A 23,631-nucleotide genomic window follows, 5' to 3' on the forward strand; every position below is an offset into this window, starting at 1 on the left:
CACAGAAAGCAGTCCATGCTGACTCCAAGCTGCTTATTTGGGTATTGCCTGCCTGCCCTATACAACACACACCATCTGCACACACCACAGCTCACTCATGCACAGCCAGACACACACGTACGGACACACGCACACTCACGCACAGACTCACGTACACACACTCATGCACAGCCAGGCACATACCCACACCCACATGCGCCCATGCACACCGTCGCTTACATACATGTACACCTGCGCATGTCTTTGTGTGCACATGCACCCCACACACACACTACTTGTCCGGTGTGCTGAGAAAGCAACTGTTAACAGGAAGGCCATCCTCCTGGGACAGGTTTGCGCCGCGTTCATCATTCCCTGCCTCTCCCGACCCCATGCTATGTGCTTGGGCTCACACAGAAGAGTCCCATGGGCAGCTAAGGCTTGGCTAGCAGGGCTGTAAGGGATGCAAATTTGCCTGGATGGAGCCTTCCTGGGGCAGCAGCTGGAGGCCCTGCCAGGAGCGGCCAGGTGCTGTGCTGGTCCACTAAGCCAATGAGCCAAACAGAGTAACAATCAAGCCTTTATTCATTTCTGGCAATGGTACAGCAAGGGCCCAGAACCAAAGTGCCGAGTCCCCTCGTTCTGCTCTCTCCTCCATGGAAAGGCACAGTTAAGGTGGGTCAGCAGCTGGGATGGGGCACCACACTGCAGAGGGAGCCCCAAACAAAAGGGCCCTGCTCCTTTTTGGACTTGGAGGGGGGTGAGTACTAAGTGGTGGGTCAGAGTGGGGAAATAAGACGACCTTGGCCAAGGGGACCCGGTGAAGCGGCCTCCGGATGGAGATGCTCTGGCTTGGAGCAGGCTGTGCCCCGAGCCCCGCCGGCCAGAGGCCTGAGTCCTTACAGCGGCTCCCTCAGAGACGACGATGCTCTGGCCGGGCACCAAGCCTGGTGGGGGGAGGGTGGCTCTCCCGCCCCAGGCCTGCAGGTGAAGCCTCTGTGCTCCCTGATGGCCAGATGGCGGATCCCGTGTGTGACCTGGCCTGGAGCCCACTCAGGGAGCCCACTCTACGTGGAACCCCCTCTCCAGCAGGGTGAGGAGGTCAGGATGGAGCCCTGGGAGCTGGGTGCCAGCCTCCTCCCAGGCCCCTAGGTCCTAGGGTGGACACCTTTTGCGTGGGGGCACACCTCAGGGGCTGGGCCGGGAGGGCGAGCAGCATCTCCCCCTTCTGCCTTCTGGGGCAGCCTGCACACTGCACAGCCTGGACCCCTGGGTGGGGCAAGCAGCTCTCCCAGAGAGCCTGGTCAGGCCTGCAGGGAGCCCACATCTCCCTGGACGTGGCTGTAGCCCGCTGGGAGAGCTGAGGCCAGGAGGGGTCAGCACACTCCTGTTCCCTGGGCTGGGAATCCAGGGTCACCGAGAAACGGGGTCACTCTGCTTGTGCACAGGACACCACTCCGTGTCCGGGTAGAGAAGGCAATGGACAGACTTGAACCTGGGAAGGAAATGTGGAGGTCAGGCCTGCTGGGGTATAGGTGCTGTGGGGGGCTGGCGTCAGAGCCCCTCCCCACTGCCCACTCACCGTGTGGGGTCCTGCTGCAGGCTGAAGCCTCCGGCCACGTTCACCACATTACGTGGGTTCTCTGGACCCCCGTAGCTCAAGGTGACCTGGCGGGGGCATGTCACTCTCTCAGGACCCCCACACCCTCCGCCTGCCTCCAGAGTCAAACCAGGAGAGGCTGCTGTGCCTCTGGCTTCCGGGGGCCCTCCAGGGCAGGGCAGGATCACCCCCTCCCCCCACCCCCCAGGCCCCCAAGGGCAGGCTCCGGAACAATGAGGAAGCGCTGAGAAGTGCAGCCGACACAAGAGACACCTCAGGAGGGTGCCTGGTGCACATGCGGGGGCACCCCTGCCCAAGCCGCCTGTCCCTCTCTGCGGCCGGCCCTGTGACCACTCCCCCCACCTCGGCGGCCGCCCAGTTACCCCGCTGCCCTGGGCCTGTCGGCTGGGGAAAGCACAGAAGCCGCGCCTCACAGATGAGCCCCCACACCCAAGCCCCTGGGTCCCAGCAGGCCAAGCACAGGGTCTGCAGCAAGTTCGCTGAGGGCCTGGGAATGCCTCCTTGAGCCCTGGTGATCTGGCCTGAGATCTGGGTGAAGGGCCAGGTGCCTTGGGGGGGCAGGTGGGGGTGAGGCCCCAAGAGTGCCCAGGGGCCGTACCTGCTGCAGCACGGCGTCGGGCGGCAGCCTCTGCAGGTTCTCCAGGTGGGAATGGAAGAGCGAGCTAGGCAGCAGGCGAGCGCCCAGCAGCCCCTCCACGATGTAACCCACTGTGCAGTCATCCGGCAGCCGCACCCGCTCGGCTGTGCTCATGAAGCTGCCCAGACTGGGAGCGGTCGGGGGAAGCGGGTCAGAGCCTCCACAGTCCTCAGCACCACCACCCCGGGCCTCCCAGCCCAGGCAGCCGGCACCCCCATGTACACCCCGCCCCGCTCACCTGGCCCAGGGGCTCATCTTCAGCGCGAGGCCTCTGCTCAGGCAGAACCCGGCCCCGCCCGTGGCGAACCAAAACTTGACAGTGGTCACCTGAGGAGGAGAAAAGTGCCAGGCAGAGTGTCGTCCTTGAGCGGCCCCTCAGCAACTCCCCACACAAGTGGCAGAAGTGCCCCAGGGTACAAGAGGATGGGCTTCTGCGACCCGGCCCCCCAGGGCCCCAGCTCCTCCCACAGCACCTCCTGAACTGCCCCCACCCCCGGGGACGGGTCAGACACCTGCCCCTGCTGCCCTTCCCTGCCGGGGTCTCCCCTCTCTCAGCCGCCGCTCCCCGGCTCAGCACTCACAGTGCCCCCTCCCTGGACTCTCTCAGCGGCCTCGATGGGGTGGTCCAGGCTGGGCCGCCCCAGGTAGACGTCCTGACTGGGCGAGAAGGTGGACAGCAGCCGCAGCAGGGCTTTGGGGTTCACATAATTGTCATCATCCACATGGCAGAACCACCTGGGGGCGGTGGGGAATGCTCACGAGTGAGGGGCTGGTGCAGGTGGAGGCCTCCACCCCCTGGCCCAGGTGTGTGGGCCCGGCCTCAGCCCTGGGCTCTCCCGGGGGGCACCGGGGCATGGCCATCACACACTTGCGTCTCGACTCGATGAACGTGTCGTACTCCACGGACATCTTGCAGCACAGCGCCTGGCGAGTGTGCACGGCTGAGCAGTTGGTATTGATTATGTGGCTGCCTGCCGGGTTGGGGAAACCAGGGAAGTGTAAGCGCCACGGTGAGATGAGGCCTGCCACCGGCCCACCCCACGGGCATCAGGGTAAAATGTGGCTGTCCAGCGTGCCTTGCCGTCTCGCCCTGCTCAAAGCCCCCAGGCCTGGCCTCACTTGCTGAGCTTGTTGCTGACCCACAGGGCCCAGACAGGTGACAACCATTTGGAACCCCATGAGTGCAAAGCCATCGCAGGGTTGAGGACACGTGCCTGAAGTGGGGCTGCCAGAAGGGTGCGTCTTCAGGGACCAGGGCTCCAGCCTGAGGCCCTGGGAAGCCTGCCAGGGGCTGCAGGAGGCAAAGCCCGGCTGGCAGGGTGGGGCCCTGGCTGCTGGGCTGGTGGCAGGTGGGCATCCTAGCTCTACCAGCTATGTGACCCTGAGCAAGTGGCTTAACCCCTGGGCCTCTGTACATAGCAGAGAGACAGGCGTCACTGCACCAAAGGATACGTGAGGGGGCCCTGGTGCACAGTGAGCTGGGGAGTGCACTCACCTCCCTGGAGCTGTAGCTCAGGGTCATCCCCGTCCGTGAAGATGAATGTCTGGGGAGAGACAACCTGTGAGACCCCAGGTGGACCATGATGCAGCTGCACAGATGCCAGAGGGTGAGCCTGGGCTTCAGAGCTGGAGCTTCGGGATGAGAAGAGGGTGCCCAGGACGGGCCTGGACCCTTGGGGTTGGGATGGGGGAGAGGGGAGGGTGGCGTCCCAGCGACTGCCTGCTACCGTCCCTGGCGTCTCCGGGTGCGGCTGGGACCGGGCCTGCTCTCACGGGGTGTCTGTGGGGTCTTGGTCCAGTGTCAGCTGAGAGAACGCACCCGGGTAGGAGGGGCGCCGGGCTTGGGTCCCCGCAGGCTCAGGGCAGGGGTCTGGCCATCACTCTGGGGACACAGCAGTGGATGGGGGACCCGGGGATGGGGTCCCCGGGGCAGCCCCTGCGGGGACAGGGGTGTCAGGGGGCACGGACGTTTGCAGTCCGGGATCAGGATCCTGGCTGGGGGATCCGGGGGATGGGGGTCTCGGGGCCGGGGATCCGGGGCAGGGGTGCCGAGATCGGCGATCCCGGGGCGAGGCCCACCTGTTTGCGGGCCCGAGAGATCCAGGTGCTCAGTAGCAGCCCCAGTCGTGGCCCGTGGTTCTTCTGGGTGGTCTTGACAGCGATGAAGACGTCGTCCGGCCGCAGGCGGGGGGCGGTGGCGGGTCGGGGGGGGGACGCCCTCCGGCCGGGACCCGGAGTCGGAGCCGGGGCCGGGGCGGGGGCCGGCGCCGGCGCCGGCACCGGCATGCGGGGCAGCGGCAGCGGCAGCGGCAGCGGCAGCAGCAGCAGCGCGGCCAGGGCCGCGGCCAGCGCGAGGCAGGCCCGGCACAGCGCCCCCCGCACGCGGCTCATGCGGCCGCGGGACCCGCGGGCACCGCCCGGGCCCAGGCCGCGCCGCGGCCCCTTTAAGAGCCGCCCCGCCCCCCCCCGCCCGCCGCCCGCCCCCGCCCCGGAAGCGCTGCCCCGGAAGTGGAGGGCGCTGCCCCGGAAGTGAACGGCGCGCCGCGGCGGGGTGGGTGAAGATGCCGCTGCCGGTTCAGGTGTTTAATTTGCAGGTAACGAGCCGCGGCCGGCGGCCCCTCCGCGCCCTCCCCCGCCCCTACTCCTACCCTCCCATCCCCGCCGCCGCCGCCGCCGCCGCCGCCGCCGCCGGGCCGGAGCCGGGCCCCCGCGCGGCTTCCCCTCCCCGCGGCCCGGCGGCCTCGCGCAGGGTCCCCGCCGTCGGCCCGGCAGGCCCGGCCCGGCGCTAACGCTCTTTCTCCCTTCAGCAGCAGGCCAGCTGTGTGTCAGGGTCGGGGGGTGCAGAGAGTCAGGACAGAATGAGGGATAGCCCGGCCCCCAGCTCGGCCTCCTCGTCAGTGACAGATCTGTACCGCGCCCCCCACAGCAGTAGGTCAGACCTCTTCCTGCCGCGCACGGCCGGGGACTTCAGCCTGAGCGCCAGCCTGTCGGCCTGTACGCTGCTTTATGAGGTACCTTCCAGGACAGGGGGCCCAGGAGCGAGCGAGCGAGCGCGCGAGGGGGGCGCACCCCCACCCGCCGGGCCGGGCGCCCCCGGAGACTCCTTCCCGCCGCCGCCGCCGCCGCCCGGGCCCTGGGCCCCCGCTGCCGGGCGCTCCTTGCGGCTCGGAGGAAGCTGCGTCAGGACGGTGGCCGGGGACGTGCAGGGCCTGTCGGGGCCCCCGGGCAGGGGGCCTCCCCGCTGGCTGCGCTCTGCCCCGGAGACCGGCGGGGCGTATGGCGCCTGGGCGCGCCGCCCAGCAGCTGCTGGGCCTGCGAGGGGCGGCCCTGGGCGCAGGCCGGGAGCGGGGAGGGGCAGGGTCGGCGGGCGCTCGCAGGCGGGATCCCGCCGGGGCCGTGGCACCACCGGCAGAGCCCAAGTGAGGGCACGGCGAGGGCTTCCCGCCCGCCCTGGGCAGCCTGGTTCGAGCGCCAAGGTGCCCGCCTGTGTTGCAGGGGGCCGTGGAGCCCATGCAGATTGATGTGGACCCCCAGGAGGACCCGCAGAACGCACCCGACGTCAACTATGTGGTGGAGAACCCCACCCTGGTAAGGAAGCCTCCAGGCGGTCCTGGAGCAGGCAGGAAGGGGCTCGGGGGTCAGTCCTGGGGCAGGGCTGGGCCAGGCCCCCCACCCAGGCCGTGCTTTGCTCTGACTCAGAAGCCTTTAGGCTGTTCAGTTGCCCTCTTGTTACGGGGGGTGGCAGCCCAGCCGGAGGCCGTGCACCCGGCTTCTCTCCCACATGCAAGAGCCCCATGTGCAGCTTCTCTCAGACCCAGGACAGGTCTTCCTTGGGGCCCAGCCTGTGGAGCACTGCTTCCTGACTGACTGCTCCGCCTGGGGACTGGCCGTCACGAGCGGTCCCATCTGGCTCTGGCCGCTCACCCCCTCAACCTCCGGGGCAGAGCTCTACCCTGGAGGCCTCTGCCCTGGCCCACCCCAAGTGGCCTTTGCCAGCACTGGATAGCGGTCTGTCTGGTGCCCGGGTACCCGGTTGTTCTTGTTATTGGCATAGTGCTTCTCAGATGCTGCAGAAGCGTCAGCATTTGGGTCCTGCTCCTGACTCACCTGCCAGGGCTTGGGATCTGGGGTCCCGCCTTGCACGGTCTCCATCCAACCCCCCCACCCCCACTTCAGGATCTGGAGCAGTATGCGGCCAGCTACAGCGGGCTAATGCGCATCGAACGACTGCAGTTCATTGCTGACCACTGCCCCCCGCTGCGGGTGGAGGCCCTGAAGATGGCCCTCTCCTTTGTGCAGAGGACCTTCAACGTGGACATGTATGAAGAGATCCACCGCAAGCTCTCGGAGGCCACCAGGTGAGACCGGGGGCTTGGCAGGAGGAGGCAGGGCCCTTGGCGGGAGCAGACACTTGGGGTCGGATGTGGTATGTCCCCCTTGCGTCTAGCCCGCGCGGGGGCCTTTCCTGTGCTCCTGTGACGCCTGACACCATCCCCATGTGGGCACTTAGTAGCATCACTGCCTCGATGTGGCCTTCCTTGTTGAAAAGCCAGGAAGGGTGATAAATGGCAAAACGGGCTAGGTTCTCACTCTGCCCACCGTGCTGTCTGCGTCGTCTGGCTTTTTTCTGTGTGCACGTGACATGTAGTTATTCTGACATCAAGCAGAGCTTGTGACAGCAACTTGCTTCTCTTCTCTTGGCGTGGCTGCACGCACGACCCTTTTCCTGTTGGGCGTCCACACCAGGCCGGGGTCCCCGTGTTCCTGTGCCAGCTGGGTGCTCACTTGGCAGGGGCCGGGCAGGGGCCCCCAGGCGGCGCCCATCTGCCTGCACCTCGGCCCCTGATGGCCCAGGTACTCCCTCAGGGAGCTGCAGAATGCGCCTGACACCATCCCCGAGAGTGGCGTGGAGCCGCCACCCCTCGACACGGCCTGGGTGGAGGCCACGCGGAAGAAGGCCTTGCTGAAGCTGGAGAAGCTGGACACGGACCTGAAGAACTACAAGGGCAACTCCATCAAGGAGAGCATCAGGTGCTGCTCACGGGAGACCGGGGGGGCGGGCAGCGAGGCCCGCGTGGCCCTGGGTCCAGGTCCGCTCACGTCTGGGCCCACAGGCGCGGCCACGATGACCTGGGTGACCACTATCTGGACTGTGGGGACCTGAGCAATGCCCTCAAGTGTTACTCCCGGGCCCGGGACTACTGCACCAGCGCCAAGCATGTCATCAACATGTGCCTCAACGTCATCAAGGTGGGCCCTGCCTCGCCGGGGTCGGGAGTGGGGGGGATGCAGGGCCGCACTGCCCCTGAGCCAGGAGGGGGCGTCCCCGGCTGAATCCACCCGCCCGCCCGCCAGGTCAGCGTCTACTTGCAGAACTGGTCTCACGTGCTGAGCTACGTCAGCAAGGCCGAGTCCACCCCGGAGATTGCGGAGGTAACGCCGGCTTCCCACCCTCTCTGCTTTCTCAGACCTTGTGCCAGGACTGCTGAGGCTCGGGCAGGCCTGGTCTTCTTCCCGGGTCTGCCTTTGCCCCTCTCAGGCTGAGGCAGGGCCTGGGGAAGGACCAGGATGTGGAGGCCGGGGCTCACATGTCCTGCTTTCTCTTGCAGCAGCGTGGGGAGCGGGACAGCCAGACCCAGGCGATTCTCACCAAGCTCAAGTGTGCTGCAGGTGAGGGCCTCGGGACGGCAGGCCGCCACAGCTGACCCCAGCACCGGGGGTTGGCCTGTGCATGCCGTAGGTCGGGTCCTCACAGCCAGGGTGGTGGGCCTTCGTCACAGCCGACGAAATGTCCGAGCCCTGCACCCATGGCTCCAGGGGGTGCCTGCCAGGCTCCAGTCCTGGGCAGGGAGGCCAGCGGCGGCCAGTGGTCAGGAGCTGAGGTGTTACTAACAGGTGGGCCCGGGAGTCCTTTGCAGGAGAAACCACCGCTGTGCACGACTTCCCTGGGCCCTTGACTCGAGGAGAGTGCCCCAGTCAGTGCTCGCGGGGGTGGCCACATCTTGACCAGAATACCTGTCCCTAACGCTGAGGAGCAGTTGGGGTGGGAGAGGTGACGGCGGCTCTGGCAGCTTCCTCCGGGCACTGGGCTTCATTCTGCCCCCCCCGGCCTCCACCCCGTCCCCCAGGCCTGGCCGAGTTGGCCGCACGCAAGTACAAGCAGGCTGCCAAGTGCTTCTTGCTGGCTTCGTTCGATCACTGTGATTTCCCCGAGGTGAGAGACAGGAGGGTGTCTGGGGACGAGCCCTTGGTGGGACTTGGGAAGCAGGGGTAGGGCCCATGGGTTAGGCTCTTTATTGAGGGGTATCTCCTCTGTGGGAGTCCTGCAGATTTTTTGGGTGGGTGGTGGGCGGGGCAGGGATGACCCAGCCTTATGTCTGGGCTTCCTCCTTGGATTCTGTCTCGACTGTCAGTGACCGCGGGGGTCTGGACCCAACTCTTTTCTTGCCTTTCAGCTGCTTTCTCCCAGCAACGTGGCCGTCTATGGTGGCCTGTGTGCCTTGGCCACTTTTGACCGGCAGGAGCTGCAGCGCAACGTCATCTCCAGCAGGTGGGTGGAGGGTGGGGTGCTCGCCCTGCAGCCTGTCCCCCTCGGGGGCCCTTTCTCTGGCCCTGCCCCCTCCCAGAAGCCTGAGGACTCGTGTTCTCCGGGCCTGTGGGGGGCTCTGGTTCCCTGCCTCCGGCCTTCAGGGCAGATGGGCAGGCGCAGTGCCGGCTCTGAGGGGTGTGCACCTGCAGCTCCTTCAAGTTGTTCTTGGAGCTGGAGCCACAGGTTCGAGACATCATCTTCAAATTCTATGAGTCCAAGTATGCCTCGTGCCTAAAGATGCTGGATGAGATGAAGGTGAGGGACCTGCCTGCTTTGGGGGGGGGGGGGCAAGGCAGAAGGCGGGGGGCAGCGGTGCCTGACCAGGTCTCCTCACCAGGACAACCTGCTCTTGGACATGTACCTGGCCCCCCACGTCAGGACCCTGTACACCCAGATCCGCAACCGCGCCCTCATCCAGGTAGACATGGGGGCACGAAGGCTGAGGCAGGGCACTGCTGGCACGCCTGGGAGTCGCGGGAGGCCCACGCCCCCTCTGCCCTGCAGTATTTCAGCCCCTACGTGTCAGCGGACATGCACAAGATGGCCGCAGCCTTCAACACCACCGTGGCGGCGCTGGAGGACGAGCTGACGCAGCTCATCCTGGAGGGGCTCATCAACGCCCGCATCGACTCCCACAGCAAGGTGGCCAGGCCTGGGCCCAGGCCATGGGTGCAGGGAGGGGGCCCCCGAGCCCTGATGAGCACCGCCGAGCCCCGTCCCTCCCGCCGCAGATCCTGTATGCCAGGGACGTGGATCAACGCAGCACCACCTTTGAGAAGTCGCTGCTGATGGGGAAGGAGTTCCAGAGACGTGCCAAAGCGATGATTCTGCGGGCAGCTGTCTTACGCAACCAGATTCACGTCAAGGTGAGGGCAGGGGCGGCCCCGGCGTGGAGGAGCGGCGGGGTGGGCACACGCACGTCTCCTGGGCTGAGCAGCCGCGTCTCCACCCCAGTCCCCTCCCCGAGAAGGGAGCCAGGGGGAGCTGACGCCGGCCAACAGCCAGTCCCGAATGAGCACCAACATGTGAGGGCGCCCGTCGGCCTCCAGGACGGTCTGCGTGCCCCGCCCCTGCCCCATGCCCCCACCCTCGGACTTGGACACACAGGCCCCCCCATTGCCCGTGTGGCACTTCTGGAGGTGCCCCCTGTGCAGGCCCCCCCGCCAGGGCATCCACCTCTGGCTTCTCGGGCCCCCTCCACCCTGTTGTGCCCTGTGGTGGGGGCCCTGGCGACATGGGCTGCTGCTCAAGGCCCTTCCTGGAAGGAGAGACCTGCAGGGCTCACCCGCCCCCCCTTCCCCCTGCGCACCCCGGCGGCACAGACTCCCAGCCTCCCTGTGTCATTTGGGGTTGCAGACAAGTTCAATCTCAGTCCATTAAAGGGCAGCCTGAGAACACTCCCCCTGTGCCGTTTTTTCCTGCTAAGAGGGCTTCTGAGGCTCATGTCCATGAGGTTAAGCTTTGGGGTTGGGGCTCCGCACCCCTCGTGCGGGCGGGGAGGAGGCTGAGGCCAGCGCGCTGCCCTCCTTTAGGAAGGTTCCCGAGGCAGAGGGTTCCCACCCACGGCTGCTTGTCTGTGGAGTCTTCACTGGCCCTGACTCCACCCTCCCAACTCACAACCTTGCTCCGATGTTTCGCTGGGCCTGGGGCCTTCACATACTGTCTCCAGCTCTCTAAGCATGCATCTTTGAAAGGATTTATTGTTCACTTTTGAACACACACGTTGCAAGGGGGGGGGCAGGTCCAGCCTGGGAGCCTGCTCCCTGGTGCAGCATTTCCGGGCTCCCAGCGTAGGGCCGAGGGGAAGACCAGCTCATCCTTCTGTGTTGAGTAGCGGGAGATTCCCTGAGTAAAGGCATTTCCTTAAGTGGGACACGTTGAGGTCTCAGTAAGAGTCCTGGGGCCTGGTGGGGCAGTGTGTGGGGCTCCAGCGGCCCCTCAGGCCAGGGCACTGCCCACAACCTCAGGAAGGCTTCCTGGCTCTCCAGATCCTGCTGGCTGAGGCTCCTGCAGCCGGGACTGGGCCCCCTTCCAGGCCAGAGATTTCTCCAATTTGGTTCTAAAAAGCAATCCATGACCTGGTGGAGGAAGAAAGTGGGGCTCAGGAGGCTGAGGGTCCCACTGCCCCCTCTGGGGGCCGGGGGGCGGATGCTGGCAGCAGCAGGTGCCCCTTACCTGGGCAGTCTGCGGCCTCTCTGAAAGCTCGCTTCTTGCAGCAGCCCCGGCACAGGTTGAACACACATCTGTTTCCCTGAACATGGGCTAACTAGTGAGCCTGTGGCTGATGCCCTGCCACCTGAGCAAGCTCCCCAAAGCGCAGGCCTGGCCAGGAGCACCAGGGGCCTACGCCCCGGCCCAGGGCCTGCCTTCCATGCTGCGAGGGGCTGTCCTGAGGCGGGGAAGCAGCCCCCCTCCCTCGGGCTGCCCCCTCAACAGGCAGGGAAAGGGCAGTGTCAGCGGGGACCACCCCACCCACCGCCTCCTGGGCAGCATGGCCAGACTCACCTTTGGGTTTCCACACTGATCACACTTGGCGTATTTTGCTGAGAAAAGAACAGAAGCAGATGTTGGTCGAGCCCCAGCCTGAGGACGCAGCACACAGACTGGCGCCGCTCACTGGGTGTTTGCCACTAGAAGAGCCTTCTCAGGAGAGTGGCCCCGAAGGCCACCTCTGCCTCCGAGCAGTGGGTGGGGGAGCACGTGGCCAGCAGGGCCACGGCAGCCTGGCTCACGAGCGGCCCTTGCTACTGCTCTCCCACCTGCCCTGGGGAGCAGCTCCTGGGGCCCCAGCGGTGGGACCAGCTTACGCTTCAGCGAGGGATCGAAGGTCTTGTGGGGGTTCCTCAGCTGCTTCTTCTGCTTGTTCTTGGATAGGACGTCTGTGCCGCCCTCCTCCTCCTCCAGGGCCCGCTTGCTGCGGGCAGCCCCGTTCTCCTCGCTCCCTTCCCTGGGCCTGAAAGGGAAGGGCAGCGGGCAGAGCTGGGGGCTCCACGAGAGGCGACCCGCTCGCCCGGGGCCCCAGGGTGAGGACGTGCCTACAGCGCCCCAGCAGCTCGGCTCCTAGGCTGCCCAGACCATGACGGCCTGAGGAGGCCACACAGGACAGCCCAGCCCCAGCTGCAAGGACCCAGCGGGAACTCGGGGCTGTCCGCTGCTCGCCCCCGGGACAGATCCACCTGGGACCAGAAGCACTTACGAGAATCACCTTATGGAAGACAGACATACAACCAAAGCACCCACGCATGGGTGAGGGCAAAGCAGGCACCGCGGGACAGAGCCGAGCCGCCAGCACCCTCCACCGAGGCCGCAGAGAGCAGGCCAGGCCCCCGCCGTGGCAGCGGCGGAGTGCCCCCTCCTGTGTGCACCCCGGCCCCCCGACCCCGGCCCGTGGGCTGGTGCAGAGCTCACCCTGGCCGTAAGTAGGGCTGGCAGATCCAGTGGAAGAAAGGCAAGCCGCCAGAGGGCTTCTCTCCCTCCTTCTGCCTGGATATATCCTCCTGCAAAAGCCCAGAGCGCCCCATGTCAGAGCCCAGGCCCCCTCCCGCCACACCGCAGCCCCGGCAGCCCCACCACCTACCTGACACCGCAGCTTCAGCTCCTGGTTCACAGCCGCAACACCTTCCAGGGTCTTCACTTTGGCGAGCTCCTCCCGGAGCTGCTGATGCACCTGTAGCCTGAGACCGAGGCGCCATTGCCGAGCCGGCCCCCAACCCCGCTCCCCAGGCCGAGCCCTGCACCCTGCACCCTGCACCCACACTCCGTCTCTTTCCCGACCCGGACCCGACTCGGTAGCGAGCTCTTCCACTAAATGTTTCCAGAAGTCTCCCTCTCAAACCCTCCCACACCCCAGTTGGGGCTCAGACCCATCGGCGTCTGCCCCGAGAAACAACTCACGTGTGGTGCCACAGCTTGAAAAGGTGGGCCCGGACGTAGGACAGGGGGCAGGGGTACTGCCGCACGATGTCCAGGTACTCCTCGGCCAGCTCCCACACGGCAGGGCTACGCCCCTCAAACAGGGCGGGGTTGTGCAGGTTGCCCTCTGTGGGGTATCGGGGGGAGGAGGGCTCAAGGCGGCAGGCGCTCACGCCCCCGGAGGGACGGCCCCCTGCCCCCATGTCCGGCCAAGGGCAGCCGCCGGCCCGAGCGCTCCGGCCCATCAGGCAGACGAGGCCGGCGCATGAGGCCAGACGGGGCCCGGGGCGTCACGACGGGGCCCGGCGCCTCTGCTGTCCACCAGCCGTGGTCCTGCCTCTCACCTGCACTCATGACCCCCTGGACTCCTGTGTCCTGGATGCAACGCTCCACGTCCCGCAGGCTCTGGATGTTCCCGTTGGCAAACACAGGGATGGCCACTGCCTTCCTGCCAGGAGCAGGCAGCAGACACTCAGGGGAGACGGACCCTGTCCCTTCACCCCGGGGGACAGTGCTCCATCCCCCACACTCCGCCCGAGCAGGTGCTTCTCGTTCCCTGCCAGCCCGGGCAGCCGCGCCCCCCGCCATGCCCACTCACCGCACGGCCTTGATGTGCTCCCAGGACGCAGTGCCCGACAAGGGCCCCTTCTGCTCCTTGGTGCGCCCGTGCACAGTCAGCAACTAGAACACAGCACTGCACAGCTCTACTCTGCTCATGGCCACAGACCCCAAACCAAACCCCGGGCCCAGCTCGTACAGTGCCTGCCCCCCAGTCTCCTGGGTTGCAACTGGTGGGTTGCTGCCCGGGGCTCCCACGTCCCACGGATTCACCCAGCATGCAGAGCGGACAGGCCCAGCCCCGTTCATGGGCCAGTCTGCCAAGTGGCAGCACCCCCAGCTCCAAACGTTGTCGGGGATGGGCAGGCAGGCACCAACCCGAACTTGAGGCTGGGGGCAGGTGGGGAGAGGGCAGCTGAGGCCTGGCACCTCCCCCTGCCCAGTACCAGCCTCCCTCTTGGGAACATGTGGCTCACCCACCCTCACCAGGCCTCACCTCGTGGTCACCATGATGCCGGTCCACCCAGGCGAGTCAGTGCCTCAAGGGAGCTTCTGGGGGCAAGGACCCCTCTCCCCCGGTTCAGGGTGCAGGGGACACGAGGCAGGGGAGTAGCGTGCAGCCCTGCGAGCCCACAGGCCCCTCACCTGGCAGCCTGCTTTCTCCAGCATCTGGGCATACTTCACGGTCTTGTCAATCTCCGGGAAGACTCGGATTTTGCACGTGACAGGGACAGAGAGTTTCTCGTGCGCCAGCAGAACTGAAGAAAAGGAGAGTCGGCTTCTGAGAAACGTGGCGTTCACCTCAGGCAGGCCGTGGGGAACCCCTCCTTGCACCAGCTCCCATCTGCCAGGGTGCTGCAGGGGCCGGGCCAGGGCCGGAACACCTGCCTCCAGCACCCGCTGTCCGGCTCCAGGTTTCACAGCCCCCTCCTGCAGCAGTGAGCGCACCGTGGCCAGGACACGCTGGCCACCGGCTCAGGGCTCCTTCACCAACCACGACCCTGCAGCACGCAGCCAACTCACTCATTCTCTGGAGCAGGTCCCACTCCTCCTGCAGGAAGGCACCGTAGTGACCTGCAAAAGACCAGCATGGCCCTCGGCACCCGTTCTCCTCCCGCATCTACACAGGGCACGAGCCCCCTGCCAAGCCAGTCCCGAGGGGCAGCAGGAATAGTCACTGAGTTGAGCAGTTTCTCAGCATCACACTTGGGGGCTGTGTGCCCAGCTGCTGGAGCTCAAGGGCACTGAATGGTGTGCCCAACCTGCACAGCGTCTGACCAACCAGCAACTGCTTAGACTCAGTGAAGAACAAAGCCTGAGCCCCAGGCGGGGGAACAATCCTAACCCCTGAACTGCACACTTAGCAGCATACAGCCGCAGGGTGAGGGTGATGGGGGACCTCCCTCTTGCAAAGCGCGTTTACCCACAGGGAGCCCGATGACTCCCAGGGCACTAAGGGGAGTGACGAGCCTCTGAGAGCCAGGGGGACCCTGTCCCTCCAGAGGGAGGAGCAAAGAAAGGCCTGGGATGCCACCAGGAACAGCGCCAGGCCCTCCCCTGGTTGCGTCCACACCCTGGTGTCTAGCTGGGCACCCTGCGGGTTCAGGGCCTTGCCCCTGCCCAAAGCAGTGCTCAATACAGCGACCCGGAGCTGAACTCACCTCGCTTGGCTATCATCTGCGGGCAACCCAAATTCAGGTCGATGGCATCACAGTAATCCTGAGCCAGGAGAGCCGCCTGGACAAACACCTCTGGGTCATTGGCACAGAACTGGGAAAGATACAGAAAGTGCCATGAGCCCAAGCCAGGCCCTGGTACGTCAGCTCCCCAGAGCCACAGGGGTCCCCGGGTCTGACTGCAGGATGGCATCCCGTCCTCAACATTTACAGCAGGACACGTGCCCACACCCAAAGGAGGGGAAATCACTGATTCATGTTTGTCCCGACTGTAAACAGAACACTGGCATCGCTGACTCTGGCTAGAGAGCAGAGTGTTCTTTCCAGTCGTCTGATAACGAGAAAACACGCGGCAGACAGCAGGCGGGCAGTGGGGTGGGGGGGCTGTGACTCTTCCCCCGTGCCCACGGCATGTCCTCGCCCACACTGAGCCAGCTCCCGGGGAAGGGATGAATCTCTGGGAGACCAGCAGCAGGAGCCCCTGGCAGGCTGGTGCTTCACCACAGCACTGCCCCCCCCCCCGCCCCCCCATCGGGAAGCTGCCTCTGGAAAGACGCTCCACCTGGTGTTCCCGGCCGGGCCCCTGCCCACCTGCACAATGAGAGGCCGGTCCTCGGGGCACACTTCGCAGTACAGGTTCTCCTTCCGATAGTTGGCATCACGGATGAAGACCTGGGCGTGGAGCATGGGGGTGTAGCAGAGCTGGGCCCCGTGTCGGCGGCTCAGCAGCCTCCAGGCCAGCTCGCTCTGGTCCACCATGGGCGCCACCACGTGCCGGGCCCCCCCCAGGGTGCGGCTCCAGAACTCGAAGCCCTGCAGCTTCGGCATCGCCTCCACACTGAAGGGGGAGACCGAGGGCTCAGCCGCCGGTGCCCGCCGCGGCGGGGCGTCCACGCACGCGCAGGATCGAACCCGGACGAAGCGCGACCCTGCTCGAGGCCCCTGCAGGGCCCTCTGACGGCCACGCCAGGAACGTCAGGGGCCCAGCTGCGGCGGGCCCGGAGCCCCCAGCCCCCAGGGGAGGCCGCCACCCCTCGCTCCCTGGCGAGGCCTCGTCCCGCTCACTCTGCGGCTCCGCCCCCGGGGGCGCCGGGTCGGGGAGGACCGCCCGGCCCAGCCCCCTCACACCGAGCGTCCGCACAGGCTCTTCCCGCGCCGCCCAGATGCCCTTCCCCGCGGGCCATCCCCGCAGACAGCGGGCTCGCAGGGGCAGCCCCGGGGGCGCGCGCGCCGCGCTCTGCGACCACCGAGCAACGTCACGGGCCTGGCCACGGGCCGAGCGCGCACCGGGGCGTCTGGCACTTCCGCAGGCCCGGAGGTCCCGCGGGCACGTCCCCGGAGCGCGCGCGGCGCGGTCACCGTCGCTGCCGCCTCGCGCCGGCGGGGCCGCCGGGCCGGACCCACGGGACACCTACCTGCGCCCAGGCCCGGGCTCCTCCCGGGCCGCCGCCGGGCCTCCGGGAGCCAGGGCGCGGCGGGGGCTCCCTCGCTGACCGCAGGCCGCCACGCCGGGGCCGCCGCCCGGCCCAGGGCTCCGCGCCGGGGCCGCCGGAAGGTGCCTCCGCCAGGGCGGTCCGGGCGGCCCGCGGTGCGGCGGGAAACGCGTCCCCGGGAAACCGCGCCCGGCCGCGGAGGGGCCCCGCCCCGCGAGGTCGGAGGCCAGAGGCCAGAGGCCAGAGGTCGGCCGGGCCCCGCCACAGCGCGCTCGGACCGGGGAGCGTGACGCGCCGACCGCGGGCGCCGAGGCCCGGCCCGGCCGGCGCCCGCTTTCCCCTCTGAGCTCCCGCCTCTGTCTCCTAAAGGGGCCGCAAGTCCCCCCCCTCCCCGCGTCGGCCCAGCGCTCAGAAGCCTCAGGAAGCCCCCCCACGGGCCGGAAGTGCTGCCGTCCGCGAGGCCACACCCCTGCACTTCCGGGGCCCCCGGGAACACGGCAGGCAAACCCGCTTGAAGACGGAGCGCGCACGCGCAGAGCTCTCCCCGCCTCGGGGACTGGCGCAGGCGCGCCCAGGAGTCCGGGGTGGTCGGGGCAGGAGCGACCGGCAGGAGTAGCTGCGATGGTGGGCTTGTCTCCTGGCGTTCCCCGAAACCCGTTCCCCTTCCCTGAGGGAGCCTTTTGGTCTCACCTTTCCCCTGCCCAGCGAGGCACCCGAACCCCTGCCTCTGCCTCCTGCGCGAGCCCCTGCTCGGCGCCTCGGAGTGCACGCGCCCTTGGTTTAATTCGCAGGCCCCTGCGCACGAACCCGACAGGGTGGAGGGATGGATGCTAGGCATTCCATCCTTAGATATTGCAGCATCTTCAAAGGACAAGGATTAAAAGAAGAATATCAAACATGAGAGATATGCTAACACACTTGAAAAATAACCATCATACCAAATATCTCTCCTGTGTCCACCAGGGGAGCCAGTGCTGGAATGCAGCTGGTCTGAGCTGAGAGGTGCTGTAAGTGTGAAACACACCAGATTTCAGAGGCTTAGAAACAAGGGAAAGAAGTGTAGGCATTCATAATTTTAAAAATATTGGTTACCTGTTGAAACGATACTTTCTCATATTGACTTAGATATTAAATACATTATTAAAATTAATGCCGTGGAGGCGTGCCTGGGTGGCTCATTCGATTGAGCGGTCCACTCTTGTTTCCGCTCAGGTCAGGTCATGATCTCAGGGTCGGGATGGAGCCCTTCGTGGGGCCCTGCACTCAGCAGGGAGTCTCCTTGGAATGCTCTCTTCTCTCTGCCCCTTCCCTCCCACCAGCCTAAAATAAGTAAATAAATCTTATCGAAAACACACAAAAAAACCAAAATTTATGTCATGCTTTTTTTTTTCTTATGGTGACTAGAAAAATTAAGATTACGTATGTGGGCAGGATTTCTGGAATAGCAGATTGAGTTTTCCAAAACCCTTCCCCAAAAAGCAATGTTAAAACAGGACAAATTGTTAAAAGCAACCATTTCAGGACTCTTTTTTTTTTTTTTTCAAGATTTTACTTATTTGACAGAGAGCACAAGCAGGGGGAGTGGGAGAGGGGGAAGCAGACTCCCCGCTGAGCAGGGAGCCCAATGCAGGACTCGATCCCAGGACCACGAAGTCATGACTTAAGCAGAAGGCAGATGCTAAACCGACTCAGCCACCCAGGCGGCCCCCATTCCAGGACTCTTGACCAAAGGCATACAACATTTGAGAGCACATTGAAAAAAATTACTGAACATCAGGTGGGCCTGGCTGGTTCAGTCAGTGGAGTCAGGGGCCAGGTGTGACTCCTGATCTCAGGGTTGTGGGTTCGAGCCCCAAGTTGACTGTAGAAATTACTCAAAAATAAAATCTTAAAAAAAAAGGGGGCGCCTGGGTGGCTCAGTCGGTTAAGCATCTGCCTTCAGCGCAGGTCATGATCCCAGAGTCCTGGGATCGAGCCCCACATCGGGCTCCCTGCTCAGCAGGAAGCCTGCTTCTCCCTCTCCCTCTGACCTCCCCCTGCTTGTGCTCTCTCTCTCTCTTGCTCTCTGTCAAATAAATAACTAAAGTCTTAAAAAAGGAAAAAGGTAAGAACAGTGGCAGTCTGTGGAGTTTCAGGAGGGGGCTACTTTCCTTTCCTCCCACCCTGTGGTAATTCCACCAGAGTCAGGCAGGACTCCAGGACCTGACACTGGGGAGGGCTGGCCTGATTAGAAAGCCCCACAGGGTGTTTGTCGGGAAAACTGCAATCATGGTGGCAGACAGCTAGCTAGGACCCACACCTCAGCTGCCAGAGGCCTTGAGACTGGTTGAAGCAAAGACAGTCCAGCCAGAAATTTAACAAGGAAATTCAGTCAATAAAATAGCCGCAATTGGGCCTTGATAAGCCCCCAGCTGTCCCTGTATATTCAGCTATATACTCTTCTCTGGCTGCATATGAGGCTTTGCACAAGCAAAAAGGAAAAACCACAGCTGAACTGTAAACTGCTTGAACTTTGAAGGCATCCCCAACCTACACACAACCGTCTGCAAAGGACGGAGTCCTTACTTGTTCCAGATACTTAAGCATAACCTCTAACCAGTAATTGACTGTCATTAAACTATACTGACCCAGGGAAGCTTAGGAAACCAGACTTACGTATAAAAAAATAATTAAAAAAATATCTAGCAGAGGAGCACCTGGCTGGCTCCATCGGTAGAGCTTACGACTCTTGATCACACTGGGCATGGAGGCTACTTGAAAAACAAACAAACAAACAAAGAAGCAAACAAACCTAGTAGAGATCCCAGTGGCCACACACTGCAGAGGAGACAGACTCAACAGAATTCACCATCCAGGCACAGTACTAAGTAAACCAACACCAGTACCAATAACAACATTAATTTGGGCAGGGGGCAGGGGTCAGAACCCAGAGTTTCTATAGCACATCATCTAAAATGCCCAGTATTCAGTTAAAAAATATTCTTTAAAGATTATTTATTTTAGGGGGCGCCTGGATGGCTCAGTCGGATAAGTGTCTGCCTTTGGCTCAGGTCATGATCCCAGGGTCCTGGGATCAAGTCCCGAGTTGAGCTCCCTGCTCAGCGGGGAGAATGCTTCTCCCTCTGCCTCTGTCCCTCCCCTTGCTGTGCTCTCTCTCTGTCAAATAAATAAAAAAAAAGAAGAAGAGTATTTATTTTAGAGAGAGCACATGAGCGAGAGCTTGGGGGGGAAGGAGCAGAAGGGGAAAGAGAGAGAGGGAGCAGGGGCGGAGGCAGAGGGAGAAGCAGACCCCGCGGAGCAGGGAGCCCGTCGTGGGGCTCGATTCCCAGGACCCTGGGATCATGACCTGAGCCGAAGGCAGATGCTCAATGACTGAGTCCCCCAGGCGCCCTAACTGCACACTTCTCAGTGATCAATGGGTCAAAGAAGAAATCCCGTGACATTTTACAAAAAATTTGAGATGACCGAAAGTGGCAACACAACATATCACAGTTTACAGGATGCAGCTATAAACTCCCTCGTGAGAAGAGAGTTCTCAGATCAATAACCTAAACTTCCACCTTAAGAAACTATTAAAAAAGCAAACTAAGCCAAAGCAAGCAGAATAATGGACATGATAAAAATTAGAGCAGAAAAGAAAAATGAATAGAAAACAGAAAAGCAATAGTGAAAACAATGAAACCAAAGACTGGTTTCTTGTGAAAGAGTCAACAAGACGGAGACACCTTCAGGAGACGGACAGAGAGAGACTAGAGAAGACACAGGTCGGCAGAATCAGGACATCGTCGTGGACCCCAAGAAGATAAGGAGGGAGGGGGCACTGAGACGCTCGATAGGATAGCATGGCGGTCATTTTAAATCTCCCACGAAATAAAGGCCCATGCCCAGACGGCTTGGGTGCGTTCTAGGAAAGATCTAAAAATCAATACCAATCCTCCACAGGCGCTGCTAAAATAGTAGAGAGAACATGGTCCGACCGGTTCTGTGAGGCAAGGACCCTCCTGACACCCAACCAGACAAAGGCCTCGCAGGGAACGAAAAGTGCGCTCTGACGTGCTTCACCGGCATGAAGATCCGTGAGCATTAGCAAACTCTAGAACGTGTAGAGAGAATCATCCACCATGACCAAGTGGCATTTACCCCAGGAATGCAAAGTCCATCTACCGCCCGAAATCAGTTAACCTACTATGCCATCTATTGATAGAATGAGGTACCAAAAACAGATGATGACCTCAATAGATTCAGAAGAGGCATTTGACAAAATCCAACACCTACTCATGATTACAAAAAAGAGAAGAAAGAAAAAGCCGTCAATAAACTAGGGATAGAGGGAGGAACTTCCTCAACTTGATAAAAAGTATCCACAAAAAATCCTGCAACTAGGGGCGCCTGGGTGGTTTCATAGGTGAATGTCTGCCTTTGGCTCAGGGTCCTGGGATCAAGTCCCGGGTCGGGCTCCCTGCTCCACGGGAAGCCTGCTTCTCCCTCTGCCCCTGCCTCCAGCTTGTGCTCGCTCTCAAATAAATAAATAAATAAATAAATAAATAAATAAATAAATTCATTAAAAAAAATCGTGCAACAGCAAGCATGGCGGTGAGGGCCTGGAGGCTTTTCCCTCTGATCAGGAGCAAGGCGAGGCGGCTGCCGCCTCTCTTGCTCAAAAGTTGCCCCAACGGGACACCTGGGTGGCTCAGTTGGTTAAGCGGCTGCCTTGGGCCCGGGGCATGATCCCAGGGTGCTGGGATCGAGTCCCACATCGGGCTCCTTGCTCAGCAGGGAGCCTGCTTCTCCCTCTCTCTCCCTCTGCTTGTGCTCTGTCAAATAAATAAAATCTTAAAAAAAAAGAAAAAGAAAGTTGTCCCAACTATAAGCATTTTAGATAAAACATCGGGAAATACCTCTGGTGCCCGGGGTTGGGTAAACAACAGCTGCACGGGACGCGAAGTTATGATGTTTGAACCGCGCGGCACAAAGATGGAAAGGCTTTGCTGTGTGGGAGCCGGGAGGACAGCACGTCTGCGGACCCAATAACAGAGGCCTCGCGTCCCCAAGACGCAGCCGCCTGCCAGAGCCCAGCGCCCCCGGGAGGAGTCGGAATCCACAGGAAGCAACAAAGAGAACCGATAAAGGTAATGATACAATTCTGAAAGACGTTATAAATGCGTATGCCTTCCTCTCTCTGTCCATGATAGATTGCACCGGATCGTGGAAGACCGGGATGGGGCGCACCTGCGCACAGCGGCCCGGAGCGGGCGGGTGGGTGCAGGCTCTCCGCGGCGAGGGCAAGGGCCCCGGGCGCGGCTCCAGCCCACAGGGACGCAAGGAGGGCGCGGGACATCAGAAGGTAGAGCCGACCCACCAATGTGCCCTCCGTTCTTCTCCTGGTGATTTTAGTGACGGAGTGACACCCCCTCCTTTGCTCCTGACATTGGTGATGTGATCATGTGCAGGAAATGCGCAAACGCCTAAAAACACAGGCTGCCGAAACCGACTCCAGGACAGGACCTGCTGCGAGTGGGGGGCAGCATCCGGATGCCCGGCACGTTCACAAGGGACAGACCGCTCGTCCGTGCCTGGCCTGGCTCTCAAGGACGGTCTCCGGAGACGCGGACAAGTCCACTCATGCGAGGAGCCGCCACAGTGGCTCAGAGGGCGGGGTGGCAGGCGCCCCCAGGAGACATTCTGTCTTGCTTGTGGTGGTGGTTGTGTGGATTTGCCTAGAGCGACACATGCACACAGATGTGTGTAGAATTGCCAACATGTCACAAGTCCCAGGTGTCATCTCAGGGGCCCCTTCCCGGCATCTGTGCGGCTCTGCAGAGACACATGTTATCATGGCGGGAGCAGGGGCAGGGGACAGAGGGTCTCCTGTGCATCTGTTTGCCACTTGCTGTAATTCTATCTATATGTATGTTTTTTAAAGGTTCATTAAAAGGAACAATAATTCATGATAGCCAAGGCGCAGACGCAACCTCGGTGTCCATCAGTGGATGATGAATGGGTAAAGAAAATGTGACATGGAATATTATTCAGTCAAAAAAAAAAAAAAAAGGAAGGAAATCCTGCCGTTTGTGACTACATGCATGGACCTTGGGGACCCTGTGCTTCGTGAAAGGAGTCAGACAAATACCGAGTATCTCACTCACGTGTGGAATCTAAACTGAGCTCAGAGAGACGGGGAGCAGAGTGGGGGAGGGCTGGGGGGCCTGCGGGATGTGGGTCCAAGGGCGCAGGCTCCCGGCGGCAGGCGAGTTGCTCCAGGGAGCGGAGGGACTGTGCAGGGACTGCAGGTGACCACACTGCACCGCATAACTGACAGCCGCTACGAGAGGGCACCTTCCCGTTCTCGCCACAGTGACAACAAATGCCACCTGGAAATCTGGTGACGTGGAGGGTGCATGAGCCCCCTGGCAGGACACTTAGCCTGCGCGTGCCCGTCAAACCACCCGCCGCGTGTCCTCACCTCACCCAGCGCAGGAGGTCAATTTGATCTCAGGTTTAAAAAGAAGAAACTGGGCGCCTGGGGGGCTCCGCTGGTGAAGCATCTGCTTTGGGCTCAGGGGGTGACCTCAGGGTCCTGGGATCGAGTCCCGCATGGGGCTCCCTACTCCGCGGGGAGCCTGCTTCTCCCTCTGCCCCTGTGTGCTTTCTCTGTCTCTCTCAAATAACTAAAACAAAATAAAAAAGGAAATGGAAGCAACCGTAAGTGTGAGGGTGCATTTCTGGATTCTCCATCTCTGTTAATCTATATGTCTGTCTTTACCCCAACACCATACTGTTTGAATTACGATAACTTCAGTCTTGAAATCAAGGGTTTAATTCCCCCCTCTGTGTACGTTTTCTGTTCCATCCATTTTAGGTTCTTTGCATTCCCACATACATTTTAGAGTCAGCTTGTCAAAGTCCTGCATTAAACAAGAAGCTTGCTGGGACTCGGGTTAGGGTCACACTGAGTTTACAGATGGACTGGAGACGACAGAGGCAGGAGCGGCGCGGGGTCTCTGGGCCCCTGACGGCGCCGACGGACCAGGCTTACCCCGACTTCCCTCCCCAGGTGTGTCCTGTCGCAGCTTTTTTTCTGACGCTGATGTAAACGGCGTCATTGGTCCTCTTATCGTTGCTTCCCGGTATGTGATGTGCTTTCCGCCCCCCCTCAGGGTCAAGATTTTCTCTTTATCTTTGGTTTATAGCGGTTTGTTTGTGTTACGTCTGACTGGTTTTAGGGG

The 23,631-nt window shown here is 62.4% G+C and overlaps 3 protein-coding genes across 13 annotated transcripts; 1 reads left to right on the forward strand and 2 right to left on the reverse strand.

Annotated features, from left to right (window-relative positions):
• Positions 1-546: 546 nt before the first annotated feature.
• RFNG (RFNG O-fucosylpeptide 3-beta-N-acetylglucosaminyltransferase) lies at positions 547-4,683 on the reverse strand. 3 transcript variants are annotated; one of them, XM_027626022.1, is made up of 8 exons: positions 4,317-4,671; positions 3,733-3,796; positions 3,106-3,208; positions 2,819-2,972; positions 2,476-2,564; positions 2,199-2,364; positions 1,562-1,647; positions 547-1,474 (listed from the first exon to the last, which is right to left on the reverse strand). In XM_027626022.1, exons 1-8 carry the CDS (start codon positions 4,626-4,628, stop codon positions 1,393-1,395), a joined length of 1,056 nt encoding a protein of 351 aa, XP_027481823.1. In that variant the 5' UTR covers positions 4,629-4,671; the 3' UTR covers positions 547-1,392. The 3 variants fall into 3 exon arrangements, with proteins under 3 accessions (XP_027481823.1, XP_027481824.1, XP_027481825.1); XM_027626023.1 differs by having other exon boundaries at positions 3,733-3,781; positions 4,317-4,668; XM_027626024.1 differs by lacking the exon at positions 2,819-2,972 and having other exon boundaries at positions 2,997-3,208; positions 4,317-4,683.
• A 62-nt stretch (positions 4,684-4,745) lies between these two features.
• Positions 4,746-10,242, forward strand: GPS1 (G protein pathway suppressor 1). 6 transcript variants are annotated; one of them, XM_027567525.2, is made up of 15 exons: positions 4,761-4,831; positions 5,164-5,248; positions 5,733-5,825; positions 6,414-6,595; positions 7,104-7,268; positions 7,352-7,487; positions 7,593-7,670; positions 7,847-7,907; positions 8,366-8,451; positions 8,693-8,787; positions 8,976-9,081; positions 9,164-9,244; positions 9,331-9,468; positions 9,558-9,692; positions 9,781-10,242. In XM_027567525.2, the coding sequence occupies exons 3-15, from the start codon at positions 5,748-5,750 to the stop codon at positions 9,853-9,855; spliced, it is 1,416 nt and encodes a 471-aa protein (XP_027423326.1). In that variant the 5' UTR covers positions 4,761-4,831; positions 5,164-5,248; positions 5,733-5,747; the 3' UTR covers positions 9,856-10,242. The 6 variants fall into 6 exon arrangements, with proteins under 6 accessions (XP_027423324.1, XP_027423325.1, XP_027423326.1 ...); XM_027567521.2 differs by having other exon boundaries at positions 4,762-4,831; positions 5,048-5,248; XM_027567520.2 differs by having other exon boundaries at positions 4,772-4,831; positions 5,045-5,248.
• Positions 10,243-10,506: 264 nt separating this feature from the next.
• On the reverse strand, positions 10,507-16,524 carry DUS1L (dihydrouridine synthase 1 like). Of its 4 annotated transcripts, XM_027567516.2 has the most exons (14): positions 16,388-16,518; positions 15,564-15,810; positions 14,958-15,066; positions 14,320-14,370; positions 13,942-14,054; positions 13,337-13,419; positions 13,083-13,186; positions 12,721-12,865; positions 12,404-12,500; positions 12,235-12,323; positions 11,634-11,779; positions 11,332-11,369; positions 11,002-11,077; positions 10,517-10,904 (listed from the first exon to the last, which is right to left on the reverse strand). In XM_027567516.2, the coding sequence occupies exons 2-14, from the start codon at positions 15,798-15,800 to the stop codon at positions 10,765-10,767; spliced, it is 1,428 nt and encodes a 475-aa protein (XP_027423317.1). In that variant the 5' UTR covers positions 15,801-15,810; positions 16,388-16,518; the 3' UTR covers positions 10,517-10,764. The 4 variants fall into 4 exon arrangements, with proteins under 4 accessions (XP_027423318.2, XP_027423316.2, XP_027423320.2 ...); XM_027567517.2 differs by lacking the exon at positions 11,002-11,077 and having other exon boundaries at positions 10,507-10,671; positions 16,388-16,524; XM_027567515.2 differs by lacking the exon at positions 11,002-11,077 and having other exon boundaries at positions 10,507-10,904; positions 16,388-16,522.
• Positions 16,525-23,631: the final 7,107 nt, after the last annotated feature.

This window comes from Zalophus californianus, chromosome 16 (assembly GCF_009762305.2).
Source record: "Zalophus californianus isolate mZalCal1 chromosome 16, mZalCal1.pri.v2, whole genome shotgun sequence".
Taxonomy (NCBI): domain Eukaryota; kingdom Metazoa; phylum Chordata; class Mammalia; order Carnivora; family Otariidae; genus Zalophus; species Zalophus californianus.

Coding starts and splice junctions, on each gene's coding strand:
- RFNG (XM_027626022.1), bottom strand. CDS start 4,628: ATGAGCCGCGTGCGGGGGGCGCTGTGCCGGGCCTGCCTCGCGCTGGCC. Junction 2,365..2,475: donor AAGATGAGCCCCTGGGCCAG/GTGAGCGGGGCG, acceptor GACCGCTCCCAG/TCTGGGCAGCTTCATGAGCA. Junction 1,648..2,198: donor CCGACGCCGTGCTGCAGCAG/GTACGGCCCCTG, acceptor TGCCCCCGCCAG/GTCACCTTGAGCTACGGGGG.
- GPS1 (XM_027567520.2), top strand. CDS start 4,799: ATGCCGCTGCCGGTTCAGGTGTTTAATTTGCAG. Junction 7,671..7,846: donor CCACCCCGGAGATTGCGGAG/GTAACGCCGGCT, acceptor TTTCTCTTGCAG/CAGCGTGGGGAGCGGGACAG. Junction 9,469..9,557: donor GCATCGACTCCCACAGCAAG/GTGGCCAGGCCT, acceptor CTCCCGCCGCAG/ATCCTGTATGCCAGGGACGT.
- DUS1L (XM_027567515.2), bottom strand. CDS start 15,800: ATGCCGAAGCTGCAGGGCTTCGAGTTCTGGAGCCGCACCCTGGGGGGG. Junction 14,371..14,957: donor GCAGATGATAGCCAAGCGAG/GTGAGTTCAGCT, acceptor GGTCTTTTGCAG/GTCACTACGGTGCCTTCCTG. Junction 11,780..12,234: donor CAGCCCTACTTACGGCCAGG/GTGAGCTCTGCA, acceptor CTTCCCTTTCAG/GCCCAGGGAAGGGAGCGAGG.